Raw genomic sequence first — 26,354 nt, forward strand, 5'->3', positions numbered from 1 at the left:
GAGCCTCCCCTTCAACGGATACTCCCGCCATCTTATATCACCGGTCTCTTTTCTTTCACTTTTCTTTCACTACCGGGACACGCCTCTTTATACCGCCGATCTCTTTTTTTTCACTTTTCTTTCACCATCGGGACACGCCGCACTTCCCTCCTATGTGGGATAGGTTTGCACCCCAACAACCCTCCCCTCAAACCGAAGACCACATCACCGAGCCTCCCCTTCAACGATACTCCCGCCATCTTATATCACCGGTATCTTTTCATTCACTTTTCTTTCACTACCGGAACACGCATCTTTATACCGCCGATCTCTTTTTTTTCACTTTTCTTTCACCATCGGGACACGCCGCACTTCCACGCCTTGGGAAGGAAGACTTTCGATATAAGGCACCATGGCTCCATTATCGTTGGCAAACTGAGGGGTGTGCCATGTCGCACCATGCGCTTAGGGGTGCGCCACCACTGCGTTGTTCACCACATCGGGCTATAGCCTAGCTCTGATACCATTTGTAAGATCGCATAGCCCAAACACAATGTCCTGCAATATAAACCCAAGAGTCCATCCTTTTCTAAAACCAATTGGTATTAGAGGGACTTCCCCTTAGACTTATATACATACATTTGTTTTTGTCTCCCTCCTATGTGGGATAGGTTTGCACCCCAACAATTAACTCTCTTATTCATTAAATATATGACTCGTGGAGCATTGTGTGAATCTTTAGTTGGCAACTTGGAGAAGCTAATTTTGTACCGGGACAAGCAAAAGGAATTGATGTCACATGCTGACATTGATGTCGCTACAAAGAAAGAATGCATTTAACAAGAATGATCCTTTTGCCTCTTTGCTTGGTGTGACTAAACCCGAAGAAGTTATTGTGAAAGTCCCATATGGAATTAGTAACAAGAATGATAAATATTACGGAGTAGCATATTAGTCAAAGAAATCATGAAGAGCTGTTACAATATAAATGGGCTTGAAGAGTAGCAGCTCAAATAGAATCATTGTTCTTATCACAAGTTCACAACGAAACATAAAAGACGTAAACTAGACAATGTGTTATTGCATCACCGATACACTTCGTGACTGATACAACCCAATTGGTCATATAGTATATATGTTTTTTATCATCACTGATACACTTCACATTATTTTTTAAAGTTTGTCATAGTAACATATACATCTGTAGTCTGTAGTCTGTACTATGATCAAATTATAACAATAATATTTAGGTATTCAATCTTTTTGGGAAGGATCATTTTGTACAGTTTCACCTACCATTTTCATATTTACGTCTTTTACTATCCACCTTTATGTGTTTTGCATCCATTGACAATACCGTTGAATCACGGTCCTCAAGATTTATCACCTCTTTCGAACCTCTTTTTGCTGCATTAGATTACATTAGTTTACAAAATTGTTTGACCATTATCGCTGCACAATAAGCACGTTTAAAGAAAAAAATAAAGCAGTAAATACTTATGTGTATACCAAATTGATTGCTTAGATTTCTTTTCTTTTCTCTTGATAGAATTCATCGTCAACTTAGTTGAATTTATATCATAACAAAAAAATAAATTAATGAAGTGTATCAAAAAATTAGAACGATCATTCAATTTTCACAAAATTGATAGTTGATGTATACTGAATATATTAACTCAATATGATACACATGAATTGCCGTCATATTCTCAAGTATTGTGAAGTTTATTAAATTAATATTTGTTATATTTTATTTCATTGATTTAAAGTTTAAACACATGAATAATTAATTGTTTTCAAATTTCTCCCTACAATTCTGGATGTTATACGTTAAAATAAAAAGTAACAATTGTTTTACTAATCTAATTGCCATTTACTTCTATAAAAATAACAATAATGCCACCATTTTAATAGGATTATATTGATACAATGAATGGCTAAGATTTCATCCTACCTTATGTATTTTAAGCTCCTATGTATAATGTATCCTAACCTAACCATATATATATATATATATATATATATATATATATATATATATATATATATATATATATATATATATATATATATATATATATATATATATATATATATATATATATAAAGACCAAAAAGATTTATGAGAATTTATTTGTGAAATTAAGCATATAATTGTGCTTCCGAGTTTATTTGGGAGATTTGTTTGATACAAATTGCATATAATTGGTATTTGATACTGTATATAGCTAAGTGTTGTGATGTTATTGCCGACAATGAAAGCAAAAATGGTTAATGATAGTAAGCACGTACCACACGCGCTTTGGGGTATGATACTGTATGAACTATAAAGCAAAGTGTTTTTGGGTAAAGGGTTTATACCCGGCAAATATATTGATGAAAAAAATGATACAAGAGAATCTAAAACGGCGATAGGGACATGCCCCTACCTCAACAAACCAAACAACCAATTCACTAACCAAGCCCTTAGAAAAAACGGGCATAACACAAAAACAAACAGACCAAACAACATTAGGGGACTTTCCAATTTGATTTCATACTCCTAACGTGCAAGGAATTTTTCCACTTAATCGACATGATCTTCCACCGAACAGTAGTATATATGGCTTCAAAGACCTTATCATATGATCTCACCTTCTTTTGAAATAACCTATCATTCTGCTCTTGCCAAATAACATAAACCGAAGCACCAAATAGAAGCTTTGCGACAATTACCTCAGCAGATTTCTTATTCGCAATAGACTGCATAGTGTGGACAACATCTTTCCAAGAATCACATGACTGAAGAATGTCAGCGTATTGCCAAGCGCATCTCCACACACGATTTGCAAAAGGACAACGAAAAAATAAGTGACCATGAGAGTCCATTTCCAGCGAACATAAAGAGCACACACTCGAGTTGTCTTGCAGATTCCTCGTCTCCCAACCTTGAAGCTTATCCTGTGTCTTTAGTTTTTCACCCATAAGCAACCAAACTAGAAACGCGTGACGAGGCACACATTGAGCAAACCAAACAATATCATACCAACCAATAGTCGATGCTCTAGTACGGATAACATTCCAAGCAGAACTAACAGAGAAATCTTTCAAAACGCCATTAAAGTCCTTCCATTTAATCATATCATCATAATCTTGAAATATAGGAACTTTGATATTAGCTAGCAAAGGGAATCTGTTGACCCATTCAATTGGCCACACCCACTGCCCATTAACAACAATATCTCTCACTTTTGAATCCACATTAAAACCTCCATCATGAATAATTCTACTTGAAATAATATAAGCTAAAGGACCTATATCACTCCAAATATCATACCATGCTGAAGTTATTGTCAACCAATGAAAGAAAGGAAAAAAAAGCTTCAATGAAATTAACCACGCATAGTGCTTGGTGTGTGGTGCGTGTTCGTGGGAAAAAAAGGTAAGGTTGTCTCGGTCATTATCTCGGTAGCACGAATCAAGCACTAAGCATGGTGCGTAGTGCGTGTTTAGGGGTCATTTTTACAATTACGATTTTTTGAGGGCGTTTTGTTAAACAATTTTTAGAATGAGGGTATTATGACCAATTTCCCTTATATTTTATTTTTATTTATTTATTTCAAAAGCTACTTTTAAGGTGTCTAATATTTGGGTTAAAATCGTTTAATTTGAAAAAAGTGAATAAAATAAAGAAAACGCACGAAACTAAATTTGAATTCAGTTTTTGATTTAGTTTAAAATTCTGAATTTATTTTTGATTGGGTTTCAACTAGTTATAAATGTAGTTAATTCGAAAACCAAATTCAATTATCGAATTTTCAACCAACAATATATTAAATCATTTTTATATTAGATCACAAATCGACTCCAAAGGCCAAAGTTGAAGTCAGAAATTGAAGTTTTATGACTGTATGGGCAAATAATGAGTTTTCGTTTTTCAGTTTTAATTAAAATGGAATAAAACTAAAATTTGGTTTTGGGTATTTTTTCAGTTTAAAAATAAGAATTCGGTCTCGATCCAGTTTTGCGTCCAAAATTTTCAAAACCGAACGAATACACTACATATAAAATTTATTAAATGTTTTTTTCTGTACTTACAATAGTTACCTTGAGTTGTAATCCATTGCATCCATTAATTTGCTTGAAATTCAAGGGATCAATAAGAGCGCGACATGTGATGCGAAAATCACATGTAATTGAAAAAAAAATTCAAATTTTTTTTTTTTGGAAAAAAAAATTTCCAAATTTTTTTTTTTGAAATTTTTTTTCAAACTTTTTTGTACAATCACATGTGATTGATGTCAATCAAGGTTGGAGAATTCGGATCTCGCGGAGATCTCGTTTGGACTTTTTTACGGAGATCTCGGCATCTCGGAATAATCTCGGGGAGATCTCGGACGCTGACTTACGTTGACTTTATTGTTTTTTTAATAAAAATATACATAAAAACATAAATAAATGTATATTTATATACGTTTTTATGAGATTTTAAAAAAATATCCGAAAAATGAGCGAGAAAATCTTAAAAATTACGAATTTTACAAGAAAATCGTACAAATTAGCAAGAAAATTCGATAAATCGTGGCTTTCAGTAAGTTTGACCTCGTTGACCGAGAAATCTCGGGAGATGAACATCTCGTCTCGGTTGCCTTCTAAAAACGAGATCTCGGGAGATTTACAACACTGATGTCATTCACATATGATTGTAAATCCAATCACATATGATTATGCATGTCAAATCCATTCACATGTGATTGTACAATTCAATCACATGTAATTGTGTAGGTAAATCACTTGTGATTGTAAAAAAAATTGAAAAAAAAATCGAGAAAAAGGACGTTCAAATTTTTTTTTTTTTTTAAAGATTTTTTTTTTTTAAATTTCTTTTTTTTTTTCTTTCACATGTGATTTTCGCGCCACATGTTACGCTCTCATTGGTCCCTTGAATCTCAACTTAATTTATGAATTCAAATGAATATTAATCTAATTACCTCATCTAATCTAAGTAAAATTATGCTATTCCCGGATATCGGGTCAAATTTGTCTCTTTCCCTTCTTTAACAAAGTCTCATTGGAAATTAAATTTATTACGATGATATTTATGACTTCAAATATTGTAACTTAGAACAACAAACACAGTTATACACACCTCCAATCATAAATAGTCAACTACGAACACAACGTTAAGTTGGATGAATTATTTCGATATCGATAGGCCAAAGACACTTTCTTTTTTTTTCATATTGTTCTATAGACTATAGTAATCAATTAATGATAATAATAACTAAGAATATAACAACAACTAAAATTGTAGTTGTAACTCGTTTAATGATAATAATGATAATAATAATAGTCTTGATATAATCATTATTAACTGTCTATGATTATTTGAACTTTCGAAGTAAAATATTTGGTCTAAGTTCATTTCCGGCTTATCAATGAGTGGATGTCAATGTCATTAAAAAGCTTATTGGGCTGGGTTTATTACTTGGGCCGTTTATAGTTAAGTTTTACAACTCTTAATTTGTTTCCACGTAATTTAATTATTACGGTTACAAAACTTACAATTTACAAACTATCAGTTCAAATGAAATAAAAATTGAAGATAGGTTAAATTAAACATATAAAGCATATAGTACTAGTTAAAAGTTGGTTAATCATAGTCTAAGAGACAAATCAAGCTGGTTAAAGTCTTCTTGATCAACATTCTCACCTTTATAACTATAATCCAACACACTTCCCATTTCACTACCACTGAACCTTCCAGCATGTTCTTGATGGTTATGCGCCATTACGACAGGTGGCTGCACTTGTCTGCCATGGCTCGAGCCACTAGAAACAGACCGGTTGTACCCTGAATGAGCGGTAACGACTGAAGTCAAGTTACGGCTCTTCTTGGCTAAGTTTCTTTCTATTCTATGAGCATTTTGGTGGCCACCAAGTGCTTGTGAGCTATAGAATTTTCTCCTGCAATAGTTGCAAGGGAAAACTCGGTGGTCTGCGTTGCTTAGAGACGATGAAGAAGATGAATTTAGATCGCTTTCTGGTAGGTTAAGATTGAGGAAGCTCATGGTTAATTAGCTAGAGAATAATAGTTACGGAGCTACGTAGAAAACTTTTGTGTTGTGCATGAAAATAGAAGGGCTTTTGTTGGATTTTATAAGGTGTGAACGAGTGTTTTGTTATTAAATTAAAAAAATAAATAGCTACGGATATATTATTATTATTATTGTAATAAAAATAAATGTGTGAGGAGAGTATGTGGATAGAAGTATCTGCGAGAATGTGTGGGGAATCGAAGAGTTGTCGCCTCTATAAGTGGCATACATGGATCGGAGTCTTTTGTCTGTTGATTACATAAGTTTCTCACGCTGAAATATATGTATGTGTTAACATGAATACTATAAAGTGTTATATAAATATTATTATTATACACACCCTACCTTCTATATATAAAAAAAAAATAAAAAATAAAAAAAATAAAAAAAATAAATTCCGATTTAAGGTTTTCTTGAGTTTAAGATATATTAATAGATTGTTTAATTTATTCTTTCTCTCTTATGTTGTTATAAAAGATAACTAATAAATTAATTGCTATAATTAATATTAAATTAAATATTAAATATATAATAAAAAAACATAATTGAAACTTTAATACTACCTCCGTCTCACCAGAAGTGTCCACTTTGACTTTTAACAGTCTTTATTTGTCAACTTTGACTATAAATATTTATGTTCGTGTTATATAATATATGATGAATATTATATGAATGGATTGAGTTTTAATTGTGTTTTCATTGATATAATTTTCTTTAAATATTATATAACACCAACAAAAATATATAAAGTCAAGGTTGAATATGGAAGACTGGAAAAAGTCAAAGTGGACACTTTTGGTGGGACGGAGGGAGTAATTTTTAATAATTATTTAGAGTAAGCAACAATAATAATGTGAGAACAAACAAAAATAGTAAAGTGAACAGTTTTTATGGGATGAAGGAAGTACTTCCTAGTTCCTCCGTTACATAAATTGTGTGTGTTATTATTAATATTTATTTTAAAATTATTGTTCTTTTGCAATAATAGCTATTAATGTTTAACATTATTCACTAAAGAATTTTTTTTTTTTTTTGAAAGGCAAAAATTCATTTCAAAAACAAGGAATAGAGTACAATCCAAGCTTGCGAAGAGCAAGCTTACACCTAAAAAGAAACAGACACGAGCAATTAGGCAAACATGAATTACAAGCTCCTACGCTACTAGAAATTAACCGTGGTCGTCAACAACATTTGGACAAGAAAGCCATTGGAGCCAATCAAGTGACCATTTGCATGAACGCCTTGAAATCCACTCGAAAGATTTGATTTGGATTACATTTAGAGCCATAGGACCGATCATTTTCTTGTTTTGGAACAAAGTGAGGTTGCGATTGCGCCATATGTAATAGGCCGTGACCCATTCGATAGCCATCCATAAGTTTGAGGATTGATCCGATTGGGAGGGTTAACAATTCCTTTGAGCATATCTTCCATTTGGGAGTATAGTGGCCGATTGATCTTCCACCACCTAAACACTCGGGACCAAAGATCTTTTGCAAAAGGACAATGAATGAAGATGTGTTCAACCGTTTCAATATCGTTGTTGCATATTGGACAAAGTACCGTATCGAGATCCACACCGCGTTTATCCAATTCCGTCTTTACCGGGAGTCTTTGGAGTTTAAGCCGCCAAATAAATAATTCAACTTTTTTCGGGAGCATTTTAAGTCTTGCAGTCTGAACAAGGGCAGCAGGCCTTGGAAGGATCTGGGCATCGATCAGAGTCGCTAAAGAACATGTCAAAAACTTACCGTTAGGTTGTAAATTCCATTCCTACGTATCGTTTGACCCCGACCTAAAGGAGAAACTGTTTAGTAGATCAATTAGATTTACAAGCTCCAAATGGGTTCGCCTAGAGGGCTCGCGGGTCCAGCTCCACGAGAACAACTGATCACCACCATCCCTTTGGAACCTGTCAACTAACAACGCCCTGCAATCTGATTCCAACCTGAATAACCGATTAAATTTTTGACAAAGAACATGATTATCAAACCAATTATCAAGCCAAAACAAAGTGTCATCCCCTTTACAAACGATCTTCACGAACGAGTTAGAGAAACCAATTCCCATCGAATCAATAGAAAACCCAATATTACAAATATTTTTCCAAACTGATCCCATTCCCATACCAACATTATTACCGAGAATACCCAACCCACCGTCCCGCCCGTAAATGCTTGTGATTAACTTGACCCTTAAGGAATTTTTTTCAGTGTGAAAACGCCACCACCATTTCCCTAACAAAGCCAAATTTTTGGCTTTGAGGGAGCCAATATTTAACCCACCCTCTTCGTAAGGAAGAATGATGGAATCCCACTTAACCCAAGATATTTTTGAGTTTTCACCCGACCCGCCCCAAAAAAAATTACGACGCATACCTTCGAGCTTGGAGATGACACATGGCGGGGCACGGAATAGGGAGAAAGCATACAACGGAAGACTACTAAGAACCGATTTGATAAGGGTAAGACGACCACCGAATGACAAAGTTTTTGCTTTCCAATCCGTAAGTCTTGAATGGAACTTTTCTATGTAGGTATCCCAATCACGCATATTGTTCATCTTTTTACCAGTAGGGAGCCCGAGATATAAAAATGAAAGATTGCCGACTTGATATCCACAAGTGTTTGCTATGTTTTCCACCTCTAAATTCGATACTCCAATGCCGTAAAGCCAACTTTTCGAGAAGTTCACCTTTAAACCCGAGAAGATTTCGAAACACTTAAGAGTCTTAAAAGCATTGCGAATGTTTCGTTTGCTCCACTCACCGAATATAATAGTATCGTCGGCATACTGAAGATGAGAAACCACTACTTGAACTTTACCGACACTTATACCTTTGAATAGGTTGACTTGTAGGGATCGTTTGATTAGTGCATTTAAGCCTTCCGCTACTATTATGAAAAGATATGGAGATAGCGGATCCCCTTGTCGAATACCTCTATGAAGCAAGAATTCCTCCGTAGGGGACCCATTTACTAGAACTGAAACCGAGGCTGATGAAATGCAAGCTTTGATCCAATTTTTTCATTTGCATCCGAAGCCCATTCTTTCAAGAACCTTGAGTAAAAAATCCCAATTTACACTATCGAATGCTTTTTCAAAATCCGCCTTGAAAATCAATCATTTTTTCTTATGCCTTTTAACCTCGTCAACTAATTCATTCGCTACCAGAATTCCATCCAAAATAAACCTGCCCTTCAAGAACGCACTTTGCTCGACACCAATGATTTTGTGGATGATTCTTTGAAGTCTTTTTGAAAGTATTTTTGAGACAATTTTGTAGAAACTCCCGATCAGACTGATGGGTCGATAGTCGCTTAAGCTCATTGGAACATTCTTTTTCGGGATGAGAGTTATAAAACTAGCATTACACCCCTTCGAAATAGTTTCATTCGACCAGAACCAGTCGAGGGCCGCCTTTAGTTCAGCTTTGATGAGCCAAAATTTTTTTTTTGTAGAAATTAAAATTAAAACCATCGGGACCCGGTGCACTTGTCGAGTCACATTCTTTAATAGCATCCCACATGTCAGCTTCTGAAAAAGGAGCTTCGAGAAGCTGAGAATCTTCATCCGAAATAGAGTTGAATTCCACAGAATCTAGCGAGTTTAGATTCAGCTTGGAAGTACTTTTTGTCTCGTAAAACTTGCTGAAATAACGATGAATTTCCCGTTTGATATTCACAGGATTCTCATCCCATACCCCATTAATATGCATACCTCGAAAGTTTGAATTATTCAGCCTCCTACGAATTGTAGTTTGGAAAAAAGCCGTGTTTTCGTCACCTTCAATGCTCCATTTCGTTCTAGCTTTCTATCTTAACATCGCAGCCTTTTCAGATTCTTTTTTGAGCCAACAGACCCGAGCATTTAACCAATTTTCCCTTTCAACATCAGTAATGGAACCATTTTCAACTTTTGCCTCGAGCTCGACAGCAATTGACTTCCAGGATTCAATATCGACGTCTATTTGTCCATACCAGTTCCTGCTCCACAAACGCAGTGCTTCTTTAACCTTTTTAACTTGTCTCTGAAAATACAATCCGCTTTAAAACCAGCGACTTCAGAATTCCAGGCATCGATGATCACTTTTTCGACCTCCATAGATTCCAACCAATGATCAAAAAACTTGAATGGTTTAGGACCGAAGTCCGAATTCCCATCTCTAAGTATTAGAGGACTATGATCCGAGGTGTTTCTATCTAGGGCGATTGTTGAAACATTGCACCATGTCAGAATGAACGAATCATTGACTAGGAAACGGTCAAGTTTGCTGAATTTTTGTCCGTTCTCACATACCCTAGTGAACTTTTTGCCGAGGAGGGGCACCTCCACCAGTTGGTTGTTCTCGATGAAATCGTTAAAAAATTTGGCCCGACTAGCATTGAAGTGACAATTCTACCTCTCCTCTTGCCCACGTACCTCATTGAAATCACCCCCAATTAACCAATCTACATTCGGGAACTTTAGAATTTGATCTAAACTCTCCCAAAATTTATTTTTTTGATCATCCTTATGAGGCCCGTAAACATTGATTACAATCGACTCCCTATCTTTCCCAATCCATTTTCCTTTTATTGCAATGAAGTGTTGTTTCTCCACCGCCTCATTTACCACGAAAATATTAGGATCCCAAATTATGAGCATCCCGCCCGATTTACCAATTTTTGGTTTTTGTATGTAATTAAAGCACGTTGAGCCCCAAATTGACTCAATCCATTTATCTGACACCAAATTGCATTTAGATTCCTGAACCAAAACAATATCAGGAGATTCTTTTAACCTCAATTTTCAAAACCGCCCAATTTTGCATTCTTTCTGATCTACCTTCCCGAAACCACGAATATTAAGACTCATTATCTTCATATAAACCTAAAAAACTCGAGACAGGTAGAGAGGCATTTATTGGGATGCATCATCCCAATGAACACCTAGTTTCTCTCCAAATTCTTTCATCCCAATGCTACTAGAGGATAATTGTGAGTTACCTGGTTTCCTCTCCTTCGAAACTTTTGAAATCGGTTTGCGATTGTTGGGGTTGGGCACCATTCTGGCAAGACTTTTGAATCGAAGAATTCGTGAGGAGGAATTCCATTTTCTGATATGATTCCAAGAATGAGCTTTCTGTGGGTTCAGATTCTGACCTGGCACTGTTGTTTGGCGCATATTCGGATTTGGGGGGAGTTTTGAAGAGTCAAGGTTAGCTGATGTAGTCGTGTCAGGGAATAAACGGGTAGCAAGTTAGGAGATGGGATCAGGTAGATGATTCTGAGGTTTTATTGAACTCCGATGCTTATCCAGGGATTGGGGGTTAGGTTGAACATCGTGTGGTGATTGGAAAAGGTTAGCAACTCTAATTGGGCTTGAGGTAGAACCGGGATATGTAGGACAAGGTATGTTAATTGGGCTAGTGTGGTCACTTTTGTTGTGGGTCATCGAGTTACATGGGCTAAGGGAAAGGGTAGGATTTATTTGGGTTGGGCTAGTGTGTAAAGGGGAGTTAATTGGGCTGGAAGGACAGGAAAAGCTTTTGGACGGGATAATAGGGGTAACGGTTTTATGGGAATTGCAAGGGGTGGATACAGTATTTTGTACCTTTTTTAGATTAATCGGGGACCCACCAGCCGCCCCACAATTCAACTTTTTAGATGCTGAATCAGCCATTTTCTTGGAACCCACATTAATATTATCACGCGAAAGATTACCACATGTGCCATCATTATTCTCGTTTGGAGTTCCAAAATTTTCACGTGTCTCCATACAGTTAGACGTTTAATCATCAACCGCCATTCCGTTCACCCTAACCGGAACTGGTGATTCCGGCACCGAATCCGATCCATTATCCGAGTTATTACCGTCATCATCATCGTCGCTCCAATTTCTTGTCGTGTCTTCTTTATCCATATCGAGTTCAATGATGTCTCGAATTTCTTCCGATGCCCTAACATACACCAGTGACTTGGCGATTTTCACCCCGATAGATTCTTGAATAGGATTAGAGGATCTAATTTGGACCAGGACTTTTCCGGCTATGAGGTTTTGGTTTTCATCATTGATCTCACAGTTTTGGGTGTCGAGAACTTGTCCCCACCACCCGGCTATCTTTTTGAAGTTAGGTTCGTTCCAACATGAAACTGGAACACCATAAATACTAATCCAAGCTAGCCGACCCGGTGGGAGGATATCTTTTTTCCACCGCCGTAGATTACTTATCCATTTTTTTAGATTGTGAGTTTTCGAAGCTAGTATATTATCCACAGCCACATCGGACTCGAAGAGCAGCAATACTTCTAGACCCCCTGTGTATTTGATCACAAAGTTGGTTAATCCCTCCTCTTCACATATAGAATGGATTTGTTCCAGAACCTTGATATTCTCGACTTCGCCTATCATGGCATTCTTCAATGTTGTTACAAGATTTCCATCCTCCTCGATGCACACCATCCTACCCTCATATGTTGGGCTAAGTGCCTCTTTGTAATGATCAGACTTATGGTTAGGGTTGTTTGGGTTAACATTGGGATGTAGAGGTGGAGGTGGTGGAGGTGGGAAGTTAGGAATTGGATTGGAAAGGTTCAGATTAAGGTTAGAAGGTCTCAAAGGTTGAGTTTTAGGGTAGTGTATTGGTCGGTGACGGTGTTGATAGGGTGTGAAAGGAGGTGGAGGTGGTGGAGGTGGAACATGTGACTTTTAATGTTTATGAGTGTCATGAGAGTGATGGTGATTGTGTTTTCTGGCTGAGTTTACCACCTCAGTGTATCTTCTTCCATCATTAAAGGCCTCTTCGTGGATCATAGGTGCCCTACGATCTTTAGGTAACTCAGGAAAGTCGTTTTGCCGGAATATGTAACTATTGGACCTTTCAACATATCTGTAAACCCCTTTTTCATTCCTTGATTTGTAAACCCTTAAGAAAGTATTCTCAACCTGGATCTTGCTAAGTCTGAGAGCAAAAGAATCCGGATCAGAGATACCCTCGTACCTGACGAAACCGAACCTTTGGCCATTTCTAAGATTGCTCCTTGCCATGTAAATGTCATTTACGCTGCCCTGCCGTTTGAAAAACCGCCATAGATCCGTCACCGTCCAAGATGCCGGGTAATTGAAAAATAAGAACGATGTCACGCGTTTGCCATTAACCCTTGATTCAGTTCGGTTGAAGTAGCCGTTGTATCTTCCTGATGCTGCCGCCGTGCTCCGCCTGCCTTCATCCCTTGCCCTGCAAAAGAAACCCTTCTTCATTATTCTTCACTAAAGAAATTTAAAATAATTTGTAAGCTGTAGATATTTGTTTTAAAATAATTGTTCATTTATGAAATACTCCGTATATTTCTTCTATTGCTACTAGCAATTAGACAGAAAGGAATATAATATGACATAAAATCTTGCATCAAGGAGACTTCAAATCTTGAGTTGATTCAAGAGGTTAAATAGTAAGGGGTAATTGGCCGGGAATAATTCTTGAATTCAATATAATAACTAACATTTTGTCTTTAATTATACCAACAAGATTGATTCCCTTACAAACACACATTTGATATGTTTGAATATACCAGGATGCTTTACGTACTTATAATTTGACCGTCAAACACTCATAGTTAACACACTACTCATTTAATTTGATATTTCACTAGTTAATCCGATTGTTGTGTACTTAAAAGTAAATAGATTAGCTCTTTTTGAGTAACTCGAACAACAAAATTTGCATCCATTTACCGGGAGTAACTTGGCTAAAGTGCATGCATCATTTAATTTTGTATGTATACATCAAATATATTGAGAGAACCATTCTACCATATGCATAAAGTGTTTGAATAAGATATTTTTTAAAAGGCAAACACAAATTCATATGACGAATTCACGCATATTTACAAATAGTTAACCCCAGGAGTTAAACCTACAACGCTCAAGGTTTTGTGGTTACCCCGACACTACTAAGACTGTACATAACCATGCGTTAGTACTGCCTAAATTGCCTACATTAAAATCTGACGGAGACTAACGCCATTAACGTCGTGTTTATCAAGATACAAACGAGGTTATATTACATTGTTAACTTTTTATCGGTCAATCATAATTTTACACACAAATATATTTATTATTACTTTCTTTATATAAACACAATTTTTAGTTGTATTTTATCACATCACAAATACCTTTTATTCAAATATAACACTGACCCATTAAACATGATCATTTTTTGACACTGACGTGTCATAGATAAAACCCTATTTTTTACGTTAAAAGTGGATCATTTGCCTATATGCTGCAATCAGGGTTAAAAGTGGTCTAAACTAATGACTCTAGTTGTATAAATTATAGTGCGTGCTAGCGTGCTAATCAAGTGCTTAAGATAATCAATAGTTCATGAAAGTAACAAGATGAGGTAACTGCGTGTTGCGGCGGTGAAGTTTTTATAAATTTGATTTAAAGCGGTTTAGAAAAGTGTATTGTTTAATTACATACGTTATATTAGATATCTGTCTATTTACATATATGATCAGTTTTGTGCAAAACACAATCAAACATTTTGGTACAAAATGTTTGTTAGTGTTGTTACGTTTGGTGTACAATAAACACCCTCATTATATCTTTATTACAATAATAATTAGTTTTTATGAAGTCCTATATTAATTTAAAATAAGTTCAAGAGTTACACTATGACTATTTTGTAAGGTTTAAAGGACCCAAACAATAACATTAATCACTGAGATTAATCACCCATTTTGACAAACGAAAGACAATAAAACAAGAAAATGAAAGAACACGAGATTTAACGTGATTATATGTAATCGAATGTCGATTACTTTAATCCACGGACCAACTAGGAGATTTTTATTGATATAATTCGTAGATACAACTGAGGGTTACAATAGGATGCTTATATAGGCCAAAAACAACTTGGAGAACAATAAAAACTTAAATTTGGAAACATCTCGCCAGACGAAGGCGCGGCGCGGGCTATTCTTCGGACAGTCGTTTTCCAAAAACTGATGCTTTGATCACGCGTTAGGCCACGTCACGCCTTCCAAGGCCGCGACGCGCCTCCCCTGTTCGTCCGAATCCTTTTTGATATCCTTCACATCCAACATTCTCCCACTTGAAGATAGTCAAAACCATGACTCACATTTTGTCAACCCATCATAACATCAAACTAACCAAGATCGCCAAAGCACCCTTTACCGCCAAACTCCATTTGGGACACGCACACTCCTATCACATACGCCGGATAAGCAGACTTTCGATACAAGGTCTTCAATACTTCTTGTTAGAATCGAATCATCATCTCTCTATCTCCTAGTCGGTCACCACCGTCTTATTAGTTCATGAGAAGACCCGTTGAAGCTATACAAAACTTCAACTTGTCCATTGACACCACCTTAGTAAACATATCTGCGAGATTCTTCATACCAAGGACTTTCTCCAATGTCAAAGTACCATCTTCAATACGTTCTCGAATGAAATGATACCTCAAATGAATGTGTTTCGTGCGATTATAAAACACCGGATTCTTCGCGAGACTGATTGCACTTTGGTTATCACAATATAAGACGCAATTGTCTTGTCTTTTACCCAACTCACACAAGAAGTTCTTCAACTAAACAAGCTCTTTAGAAGCTTCCGCAATAGCCATATACTCGGCCTCGGAGGTCGACAAAGCAACACTCCTTTGTAGTCTAGACATCCAACTAACTTCCGTCTTACCAACCATGAACACATATCCCGTAGTACTCTTACCCGAATCACCAAATTCACCAAAATTTGCATCCGCATAACCTCTAAGTACAACATTGCTTTTAGTAAAACACAATCCCATACTAGAGGTACAATTCAAATAACAAAGCAACCATTTGACCGCTTCCCAATGCTCCTTCCCCGAATTAGACATATAACGGCTTACAACTCCCAATGCATGAGCTATATCCGGTCTCGTACAAACCATGGCATACATAATACTTCCCACGGCCGATCTATACGGAACCTTTTCCATCTCCGCTTTGTCTTCTTCCGTTTTAGGTGATTGATTCTTCGATAACTTTATCGCGCTACCCAAAGGCATAGTACGAGCCTTTGCTTTATCAACATTAAACTTTTCTACTACTTTCTCAATATACTTGGATTGAGACAAGTATAGAACACCTTTAGCACGGTCACGCTCAATACTCATTCCAAGTATTTGCTTAGCACTACCAAGATCCTTCATCTCAAACTCTTTTGAAAGCATACCTTTCAACTTATTGATCTCGAACATGTCCGAACCCGCAAGCAACATGTCATCAACGTATAACAATAAGATTATGTAAGAAGAATTGAATTTCTTCAAGTAACAACAATGGTCCGCTTCACATTTTACAAAACCAACCTTCTTCATAAACTCATCAAATCTCAAGTACCATTGCCGAGGTGTTTGTTTCAATCCAGACAAACTTTTCTTTAACATACAAACCCACTTCTCTTTACCTTTTACCTCAAAGCCCTCGGGTAGCCTCATGTAGATCTCTTCGTTAAGATCCCCGTGTAAGAATGCGGTCTTCACATCTAGTTGTTGTAGATGTAAGTCCTCGAATGCGACCAACGAAAGCACCAAGTGAATAGTAGTCATTTTCACCACCGGTGAAAATATCTCTTGGTAATAAACCCCTTTCCTTTGTTGAAACCCTTTAACCACTAATCGTGCTTTGTACCTCTTCTTGCCATCCACCTCATTCTTTATTCTATACATCCATTTGTTTTGCAACGCCTTTTTATCATGAGGTAATTTCATTATTGACCAAGTCTTGTTCTTCTCAAGTGACCCCATCTATTCTTTCATAGGAAGCTCCCATTGTATGGATTCTTTGGACTTTCTTGCTTCAATGTAACTTTTGGGTTCACCATTCTCGGTATAGAGCAAGTAGTTTGTTGATGGAGAATACCTAGGATTAGGTTTGGGCACTCTAGTCGAGCGTCTAAGTATAGGAGCAACCGATATGGTTGAACCGGTTTCATTAGCCTCCTTATCACTAGAACTCGCACTATGTTCAGAATTATCACCGCTATCTGAACCATCCCCATCATTGTCAAGATCCGACCCATCAGCATTAATTGGCAATTCATTGTTCCCCGAACTCCCACTAGAACCCGCAAGATCATCAAGAGAAACATCATCAAGAATAACATGATCCGGTTTTTAACTCCCCGTTTCTAGTTTTCCATAGAACGAATCTTCATCAAAGGTAACATCACGCGATCGGATAACTCTTCTAGCTTCATTATCCCAACAACGATAGCCCATTTCATCCGAACCATAACTAATGAATGTACACTTCTTTGACTTAGCTTCAAGTTTATCTTTATCAATATCTTTGGTCTTCACATAAACATTACACCCAAAGATTCTAAGATGATCATAACTAACCTTTTTACCTAGCCATTCTTCCTCAGAAATTCGGAAACCCAATGGTGTTGAGGGTCCCTTATTAATCAAATAAGCCGCCGTATTAACCGCATCCGCCCAAAACATCTTAGGCAAACCGGCATGTAGCCTCATATTCCTAGCTCTTTCATTCAACGTACGATTCATACATTCGGCGACCCCATTGTGTTGCGGTGTCTGCAGTACCGTTTTCAACATTCTAATACCAAACTTTGCACAATGGTCTTTAAACTCAAGACTACCATATTCCCTTCCATTGTCCGACCTTAAGCACTTGACCTTTAAATTGGTCTCATTCTCAACCATAGCTTTCCACTTCACAAAAGTACCAAAAACTTCGGATTTAGCTTTAAGAAAATAAATCCATACCTTTTGAGTGGCGTCGTCAATGAAGGTGACATAATAATGAGAACCTCCATGCGATTCTACATTCGTTAGCGCAAAAACGTCCGTATGAACTAGCTCCAATTTCTTCAACTTTGGTGAATTCCCCGATTTAACAAAAGTTACCTTCTTTTGCTTCCCATAAGTACATGGTTCGCAAAACCCAAGCTCTATCTTTTTCAAATCCGGAATCCTTACACTCGAATAAGAACCTTCATACCCTTCTCACCCATATGCCCGAGTATTAGGTGCTATAGAGTAGAACTAGCCCTAACGTCAACCGTAGCAATCACTGTGTCTTCTTCAAACACCTCAACCATCTAAAGAGTTCCCCTTTTATGTCCACGAGCTACGACACTACTACCCTTAATCACCTCCCATTGGCGATTCTTGAAGTAACCCCATTACCTTCTTTATCTAATTGACCAACCGAGATTAACTTCCTCTTTAACTTAGGAATAAACCTCTCGTTCTTCAAAGTCCAATTAGAACCAAGAGTAGTCTTCAATACAACATCTCCTATACCTTTAATCTCGAGACTATTGTTGTTTTCCAATCTAACTTTACCTTGATACGCCCGAAAATTCGTCATCACGCTCTTAGTGGGAGTAGCGTGAAACGAAGCTCCCGAATCCAAGACCCAAGACTCCACCGAACTTTCAATACTACATAGTAGTGCATCCTCCGTATCTTTCGCGGTCAAGTTAACATCTTTAACCGGAGCATTCTTACAATATCTTTGATAATGCCCCTTTTGATTGCAACCCCAACAAATAACGTCACTTCGTCTTTCGATGGATACCTCTTTTTGAACTTCCCTTTACTCTTCTTCATACCGCGATCAACTTTCCTACCACGGTTGTCAGTACTTAACAAAGAACCGGATAAAAATTCCCCCGAACTTCTCCTATGAGTGTCTTCTCCGAGAATTAAATCCCTAATTCCTTCATACGCAAGCTTAGTAGTACCGGTAGAGCTACTAACTGCGGTAACCGTACCCGACCAACTTTTTGGTAATGATGAAAGCAAGATTAGTGCTTTTAGTTCATCATCAAACTTGATTTCAACCGACTCTAATCTTGAAGCAAGATTGTTGAATTCGTTGATATGATCCGTTGCACTCATACCTTCCTTCATCTTCGTGTTGAACAATTGTCGCATGAGAAAAACCTTATTCGCCGCTGTAGGTTTCTTATACATGTTGGAGAGCGCCTTCAAACAATTAAATGTTGTCTTTTCACTCATGATATTACCAACAACGTTCTTGGCGAGTGCAAGACGAACCGCAACCAAAGCTTGACAATCCAAGAGCATCCAATCGGCATCATTCATGCCTTCCTGTTTGGTCTCCAACAAAGGTTGGCGAAGTTTATTTTGATACAAGTAGTCTTCTATTTGCATCTTTCAAAAGGTGAAGTCTTTACCATCAAACCGCTCGATCTTTAATTTACCGTCTTCCGCCATCGATCCCAACACGAACCTTGTGCTCTGATACCAATTGTAAGGTTTAAAGGACCCAAACAATAAGATTAATCACTGAGATTAATCACCCACTTCGACAAACGAAAGACAATAAAACAAGAAAATTAAAGAACACGAGATTTAACGTGGTTATTGAAATGTCCCGTTCATATTGATTATAAACGTTCCATATTAATTGATTTCGTCGCGAGGTTTTGACCTCTATATGAGACGTTTTTCAAAGACTGCATTCATTTTTAAAACAACCATAACCTTTATTTTATCTATAAAGGTTTAAAAAGTATTACGTAGATTATCAAATAATGATAATCTAAAATATACCGTTTACACACGACCATTACATAATGGTTTACAATAAGAATATATTACATCAAAAATAAGTTTCTTGAATGCAGTTTTTACATAATATCATACAAGCATTGACTCCAAATCTTGTCCTTATTTTAGTATGCAACAGCGGAAGCTCTTAATAATCACCTGAGAATAAACATGCTTAAAACGTCAACAAAAATGTTGGTGAGTTATAGGTTTAACCTATATATTATCAAATCATAATAATAGACCACAAGATTTCATATTTCAATATACATCCCATACATAGAGATAAAATTCATTCATATGGTGAACACCTGGTAACCGACATTAACAAGATGCATATATAAGAATATCCCCATCATTCCGGGACACCCTTCGAATATGATATAAATTTCGAAGTACTAAAGCATCCGGTACTTTGGATAGGGTTTGTTAGGCCCAATAGATCTATCTTTAGGATTCGCGTCAATTAGGGTGTCTGTTCCCTAATTCTTAGATTACCAGACTTAATAAAAAGGGGCATATTTGATTTCGATAATTCAACCATAGAATGTAGTTTCACGTACTTGTGTCTATTTTGTAAATCATTTATAAAACCTGCATGTATTCTCATCCCAAAAATATTAGATTTTAAAAGTGGGACTATAACTCACTTTCACAGATTTTTACTTCGTCGGGAAGTAAGACTTGGCCACTGGTCGATTCACGAACCTATAACAAATATGTACATATATATCAAAGTATACTCAAAATATATTTACAACACTTTTAATACATTTTGATGTTTTAAGTTTATTAAGTCAGCTGCCCTCGTTAGTAACCTACAACTAGTTGTACAACGTTAGATGTACAGAAAAAAATTGATATATATTATCTTGAATCAATCCACGACCCAGTGTATACACGTCTCAGGCTAGATCACAACTCAAAGTATATATATTTTTGAAATCAACCTCAACCCTGTATAGCTAACTCCCTCATTACTGCATATAGAGTGTCTATGGTTGTTCCAAATAATATATACACATGGGTCGATATGATATGTCAAAACATTTGCATACGTGTCTATGGTATCCCAAGATTACATAATATATTAGAATACATGTATAATACAATATAAGTTAGCTAGGATATGATTAATATAGATTTGTTACCAATTTTCACGTTGCTACAATAAGAAAAATTATCCAATCTTGTTTTACCCATAACTTCTTCATTTTAAATCCGTTTTGAGTGAATCAAATTGTTATGGTTTCATATTGAACTCTATTTTATGAATCTAAACAGAAAAAATATAGGTTTATAGTCAGAAATATAAGTTACAAGTCATTTTTGTAAAGGTAGTCATTTCAGTCGAAAGAACGACGTCTAGATGACCATTTTAGAAAACATACTTCCACTTTGAGTTTAACCATGATTTTGGATATAGTTTCATGTTCTTAAGAAAAATCATTTTCCCAGAAGAACAACTTTTAAATAAAAGTTTATCATAGTTTTTAATTAACTAACCCAAAACAGCCCGCGGTGTTACTACGACGGCGTATGTCCGGTTTTACAGTGTTCTTCGTGTTTCCAGGTTTTAAATCATTAAGTTAGCATATCATATATATATATATAGAACATGTGTTTAGTTGATTTTAAAAGTCAAGTTAGAAGGATTAACTTTTGTTTGCGAACAAGTTTAGAATTAACTAAACTATGTTCTAGTGATTACAAGTTTAAACCTTCGAATAAGATAGCTTTATATGTATGAATCGAATGATGTTATGAACATTATTACTACCTCAAGTTTTCTGGATAAAGCTACTGGAAATGATAAAAATTGATCTAGCTTCAAAGGATCCTTGGATGGCTTGAAAGTTCTTGAAGCAGAATCAAGACACGAAAAACAAGTTCAAGTAAGATTTCCACTCGAAATAAGATTGTTATAGTTATAGAAATTGAATCAAAGTTTGAATATGAGTATTACCTTGTATTAGAAAGATATCTTACTGTAAATAAGAAAGATTTCTTGAGGTTGGATGATCACTCTACAAGATTAGAAGTAAGCTAGCAAACTTGGAAGTATTCTTGATTTTATGAAACTAGAACTTGTAGAATTTATGAAGAACACTTAGAACTTGAAGATAGAACTTGAGAGAGATCAATTAGATGAAGAAAATTGAAGAATGAAAGTGTTTGTAGGTGTTTTTGGTCATTGGTGTATGGATTAGATATAAAGGATATGTAATTTTGTTTTCATGTAAATAAGTCATGAATGATTACTCATATTTTTGTAATTTTATGAGATATTTCATGCTAGTTGCCAAATGATGGTTCCCACATGTGTTAGGTGACTCACATAAGCTGCTAAGAGCTGATCATTAGAGTGTATATACCAATAGTACATACATCTAAAAGCTGTGTATTGTACGAGTACGAATACGGGTGCATACGAGTAGAATTGTTGATGAAACTGAACGAGGATGTAATTGTAAGCATTTTTGTTAAGTAGAAGTATTTTGATAAGTGTCTTGAAGTCTTTCAAAAGTGTATGAATACATATTAAAAAACTACATGTATATACATTTTAACTGAGTCGTTAAGTCATCGTTAGTCGTTACATGTAAGTGTTGTTTTGAAACCTTTAGGTTAACGATCTTGTTAAATGTTGTTAACCCAATGTTTATAATATCAAATGAGATTTTAAATTATTATATTATCATGATAATATGATATATGAATATCTCTTAATATGATATATATACATTAAATATCGTTACAACGATAATCGTTCCATATATGTCTCGTTTCAAAATCATTAAGTTAGTAGTCTTGCTTTTACATATGTAGTTCATTGTTAATATACTTAATGATATGTTTACTTATCATAATATCATGTTAACTATATATATATCCATATATATGTCATCATATAGTTTTTACAAGTTTTAACGTTCGTGAATCACCGGTCAACTTGGGTGGTCAATTGTCTATATGAAACCTATTTCAATTAATTAAGTCTTAACAAGTTTGATTGCTTAACATGTTGGAAACACTTAATCATGTAAATAAAAATTTCATTTAATATATATAAACATGGAAAAGTTCGGGTCACTACAGTTATATATAATCGAATGTCGATTACTTTAATCCACGGACCAACTAGGAGATTTTTATTGATATAATTCGTAGATACAACTGAGGGTTACAATAGGATGCTTATATAGGCCAAAAACAACTTGGAGAACAAGAAAAACTCAAATTTGGAAACTTCTCGCCAGACGAAGCCGCGCCGCGCCGCGCCTCAAAGGCTATTCTCCGAACAGTCGTTTTCCAAAAACTGATGCTCCGATCACGCGTTAGGCCGCGTCGCGCCTTCCAAGGCCGCGACGCGCCTCCCCTGTTCGTCCGAATCCTTTTTGATATCCTTCACATCCAACATATTTAAGTAATTTATGTGGACAAATATAAGTAATATAAAAAATATACTTTGTATAAATAAAAGAAGTTAAAGGTGCACGTTGTTAAATAACTTAACACAACCAACCGAAAAAAAGAAAGTGGCTACCACACTTTGTTGCGAACTTATTTTGGTAAGCTTAAATTCTAACGACAATGATAAAAAACCAAGATTGTTTAGAACCAGTTATTTTTCAAATCTTTAAGCTTTACTCAACTCGCGAGCTGAGATAGAATCTTCGAAAAAGTAACAAACGAATTTTAGAAAAATAACAAGCAAGAAAGATCGTTTAAAGAAGTATAAATTAAATATTATTAGTTGTGGACCACTAAATTTTGGTTTACACTAAAGAAATAAAAAAGGAGTTGACATGTAAGTTAGACAAAACCACGGGCGGAGACAAGGGGACAAGGGGACTGAGAGAGGGGTGCTGAGTCTCGCTCAAAACTCAAATAAAGTTCAAGTCTCGATTGTATTTTATGCTGAAATAATTATAAACATCCCCAATGACAAGGTATCAATTGCATTATTATGGCACAAATAATGCCCAAATCTCAATTGTAATCTTATTGTATTTTAAAAATGGTTATGGTTGTTTACTTTTTTCTCCAAATAATATGGCTTGTTAATATAACTTCTTTTTTTGTAATTATCTTTTTATCGAATAAGTCACTCTCATTTTTAAATTAGGGCTTTGTCTTTAAACAAAACTAAAAAAAAATAGCTGAAATGAATGTGTAAAAAAAAGAAGGTGAATAGATGGACTAACAGGAAGGCTCCATGAACTCTTGTAAATAGTATATACTCCGTATATGTTAATTCAGATTATACATACCATGATACTGATGTTATTAAGGATTTATGCTAATAACTTGAACATTATAGAAGTCCCATGGTAAATAATGCATGGATCCTCATGGGTTTTTTTTTTTTTTTTTTTTTTTTTTTTTTTTTTTTTTTTTTTATCTTCATGTTTTATGGTACGCCCCAATTGATCACAACTAGAGCTGGATCGGCCCGCGCGATGCGGCGGGACCTTTCGGGTTGCATATTCATATTTAATGTAGCGTTATTTATTTACAAAATTAAAAACGCGTTGTTGCGGGTGTGTTTGGATACACGTGGGTAGTACCTAGTATACTTAATGACGTGCGTTTTTTTTACGCCGGGAAAATTGCGTCAAAAAGGGGGACGAAACCATCAATATGATGTAGTTAGTTTGGGTTGTTTATCATACGTGTATACATACGTACGACAGAGAGCCCGAAATATTTAACGTTTTTCAGAAAGCGTCCGTTTCGCGTGTAGTTAGTTGCGTTGTTTTCGTGAAATTATTTCGAGTTGAACGGTGATGTCGGAGAAATTTAACTCTTGGCGAGTGAAAAGATACAGCCCGTTTAAAATTTTGGTGAAGTTTGTTTAAGATTTTTTAATAAAATGTAGTAGTTTTTTACATTTTTTACCCTTAAAAATTTACACATTGAACATAGTTTAGGGAGGTCTTTTGAAATTGTTTTGTTGTAGTTTCATAGATATCAAACGACCATCTGTTGATCTTTTAGTATATATAGAAAATTGAGGCAAGCACGTGGGGATAAGAGAAAATGTTCGCTAATCATCAGAAGCCATGCAAATTTAAACATACAAAATGCTTTTTTTCATATTAAAATGAGAAAATAATTGTGATATTATTAATTCGAAATTTATTAATTAGCATGATACGATGATCTTTTCGGTCGGCTATGTTTGCGGTGACTTATGCTATCTAATTTAAGGACATAACGCAGTCAGGAAGAGAGATAAATTTATAATGTTGTTGCTTTTTAGCCCAACCGTAACTTATAATTTGCAAGTTCTTCTATGCATATTGTTTTTGAAATATTCCTTTAAAAATAAGAGTAACACGGAGATGTACTTTTATATTTATTTGCATATATTAAGTTTAAAGTTGATTATTAGCATTTTCGAATTACTTTTTTTTTTTAAAGGCAGATCATTTTGATTGATAAAAACCAGTACAAGATACAATGGGGAGCTGTATAGGATTACAAAACACCCCACAATTACATGAAATAGATTAAGAAACGAACATACAAGGATGCTAAGCTAGTAACATATTATAAGTTTCTTTATATATTCTCGAAAGTTTGAGGATTATTCAACCAATTGTGACAATCAATCGTCTTCTACTTGCATCGCTTCACGATCCATTCATAGTTTTTCACTTGTATTTCGTTTAGCGCGACCGGCACATTCCACACTTTGTTCTTGAAAACCTTTTGATTCCGATTCTTCCATTTAAGATACACGCACGTCCACTCCACTCCTTGCCATATTTTCGCACCCAACACCGACTTTGATCTTGTTGAGTTACCCCTAAAAGCATCGTCGATACTTTGATTACCACTACCTCCTATCCCCCACCAATCACGAACCTTACCCCAAATGTCAAAAGCTTGCTTGCAAAGAAATAATGAATGGTCTACCGTTTCGATATCCTCGTCCCATATTGGGCAACGCACCGAGTTTAAATCAATACCCCTTTTATCTAGCTCCGTTAAAACATGTAGTCTTTTATTTTTCGCCCTCCACACGAAAATCTCGACTTTTTTTGGTACTAAATTATTTCTTAGTGTTCATGTGGCATTCGGACTTGCATCTAACAAACATTCATTGATTTTGCACGAGAGAACATTAGCGATAAACCTTCCTTTACAGCCTAAAGACCATTCCCAACAGTCTGGTTTGTTTATGTCGATTGAGACCGAAGACAGCAGCTTGCATAGATCATCGTATCCGCCTGCAGTTCTCCCCGAAGGTGTTCTCGACCACTGCCACGAAACTGCATACTTTAACCCATCCCACGCGAATCTGTCGCCCACCATAACCTGTTTGTTGACTGCTAGCCTGAACAATCTGCTGTAAATCTCCTTAAGAGAGCCAACGGGCAGCCACTTATCGCACCAGAATGAAGTATCCATTCCATTTCCAATAACTCTTTTGAACGAGCTAGTGAAAGGAACTCCAAGATCGTCAACAGTATAACCTGACTTCACAATATAAGACCAACAAGTGTTCTTTTGAGGTAAATTAGATAACCCATCCAAATCAAGACACCCCGAAACCCCGTAAATACTTTTGATGACTCTAACCCACAATGAGGTGAATTCGGTTTTGAACCTCCACCACCACTTGCCGATTAGCGCCAAGTTTTTACTTTTTAAGGAACATAAATTTAGACCACCTTCTTCGTAAGGAA

At 35.9% G+C, this 26,354-nt stretch overlaps 2 protein-coding genes across 2 annotated transcripts; both read right to left on the minus strand.

Annotated features, from left to right (window-relative positions):
- Window positions 1-2,490: 2,490 nt before the first annotated feature.
- LOC139843056 (uncharacterized) lies at window positions 2,491-3,362 on the minus strand. Its single transcript, XM_071833140.1, has 2 exons — window positions 3,356-3,362; window positions 2,491-3,299 (listed from the first exon to the last, which is right to left on the minus strand). The coding sequence occupies exons 1-2, from the start codon at window positions 3,360-3,362 to the stop codon at window positions 2,491-2,493; spliced, it is 816 nt and encodes a 271-aa protein (XP_071689241.1).
- Window positions 3,363-5,573: 2,211 nt separating this feature from the next.
- On the minus strand, window positions 5,574-6,068 carry LOC139904440 (zinc finger protein 7-like). Its single transcript, XM_071886371.1, has one exon. The coding sequence runs from the start codon at window positions 6,027-6,029 to the stop codon at window positions 5,616-5,618; it is 414 nt and encodes a 137-aa protein (XP_071742472.1). The 5' UTR covers window positions 6,030-6,068; the 3' UTR covers window positions 5,574-5,615.
- Window positions 6,069-26,354: the final 20,286 nt, after the last annotated feature.

Source organism: Rutidosis leptorrhynchoides, chromosome 4, assembly GCF_046630445.1.
Source record: "Rutidosis leptorrhynchoides isolate AG116_Rl617_1_P2 chromosome 4, CSIRO_AGI_Rlap_v1, whole genome shotgun sequence".
Taxonomy (NCBI): Eukaryota; Viridiplantae; Streptophyta; class Magnoliopsida; order Asterales; family Asteraceae; genus Rutidosis; species Rutidosis leptorrhynchoides.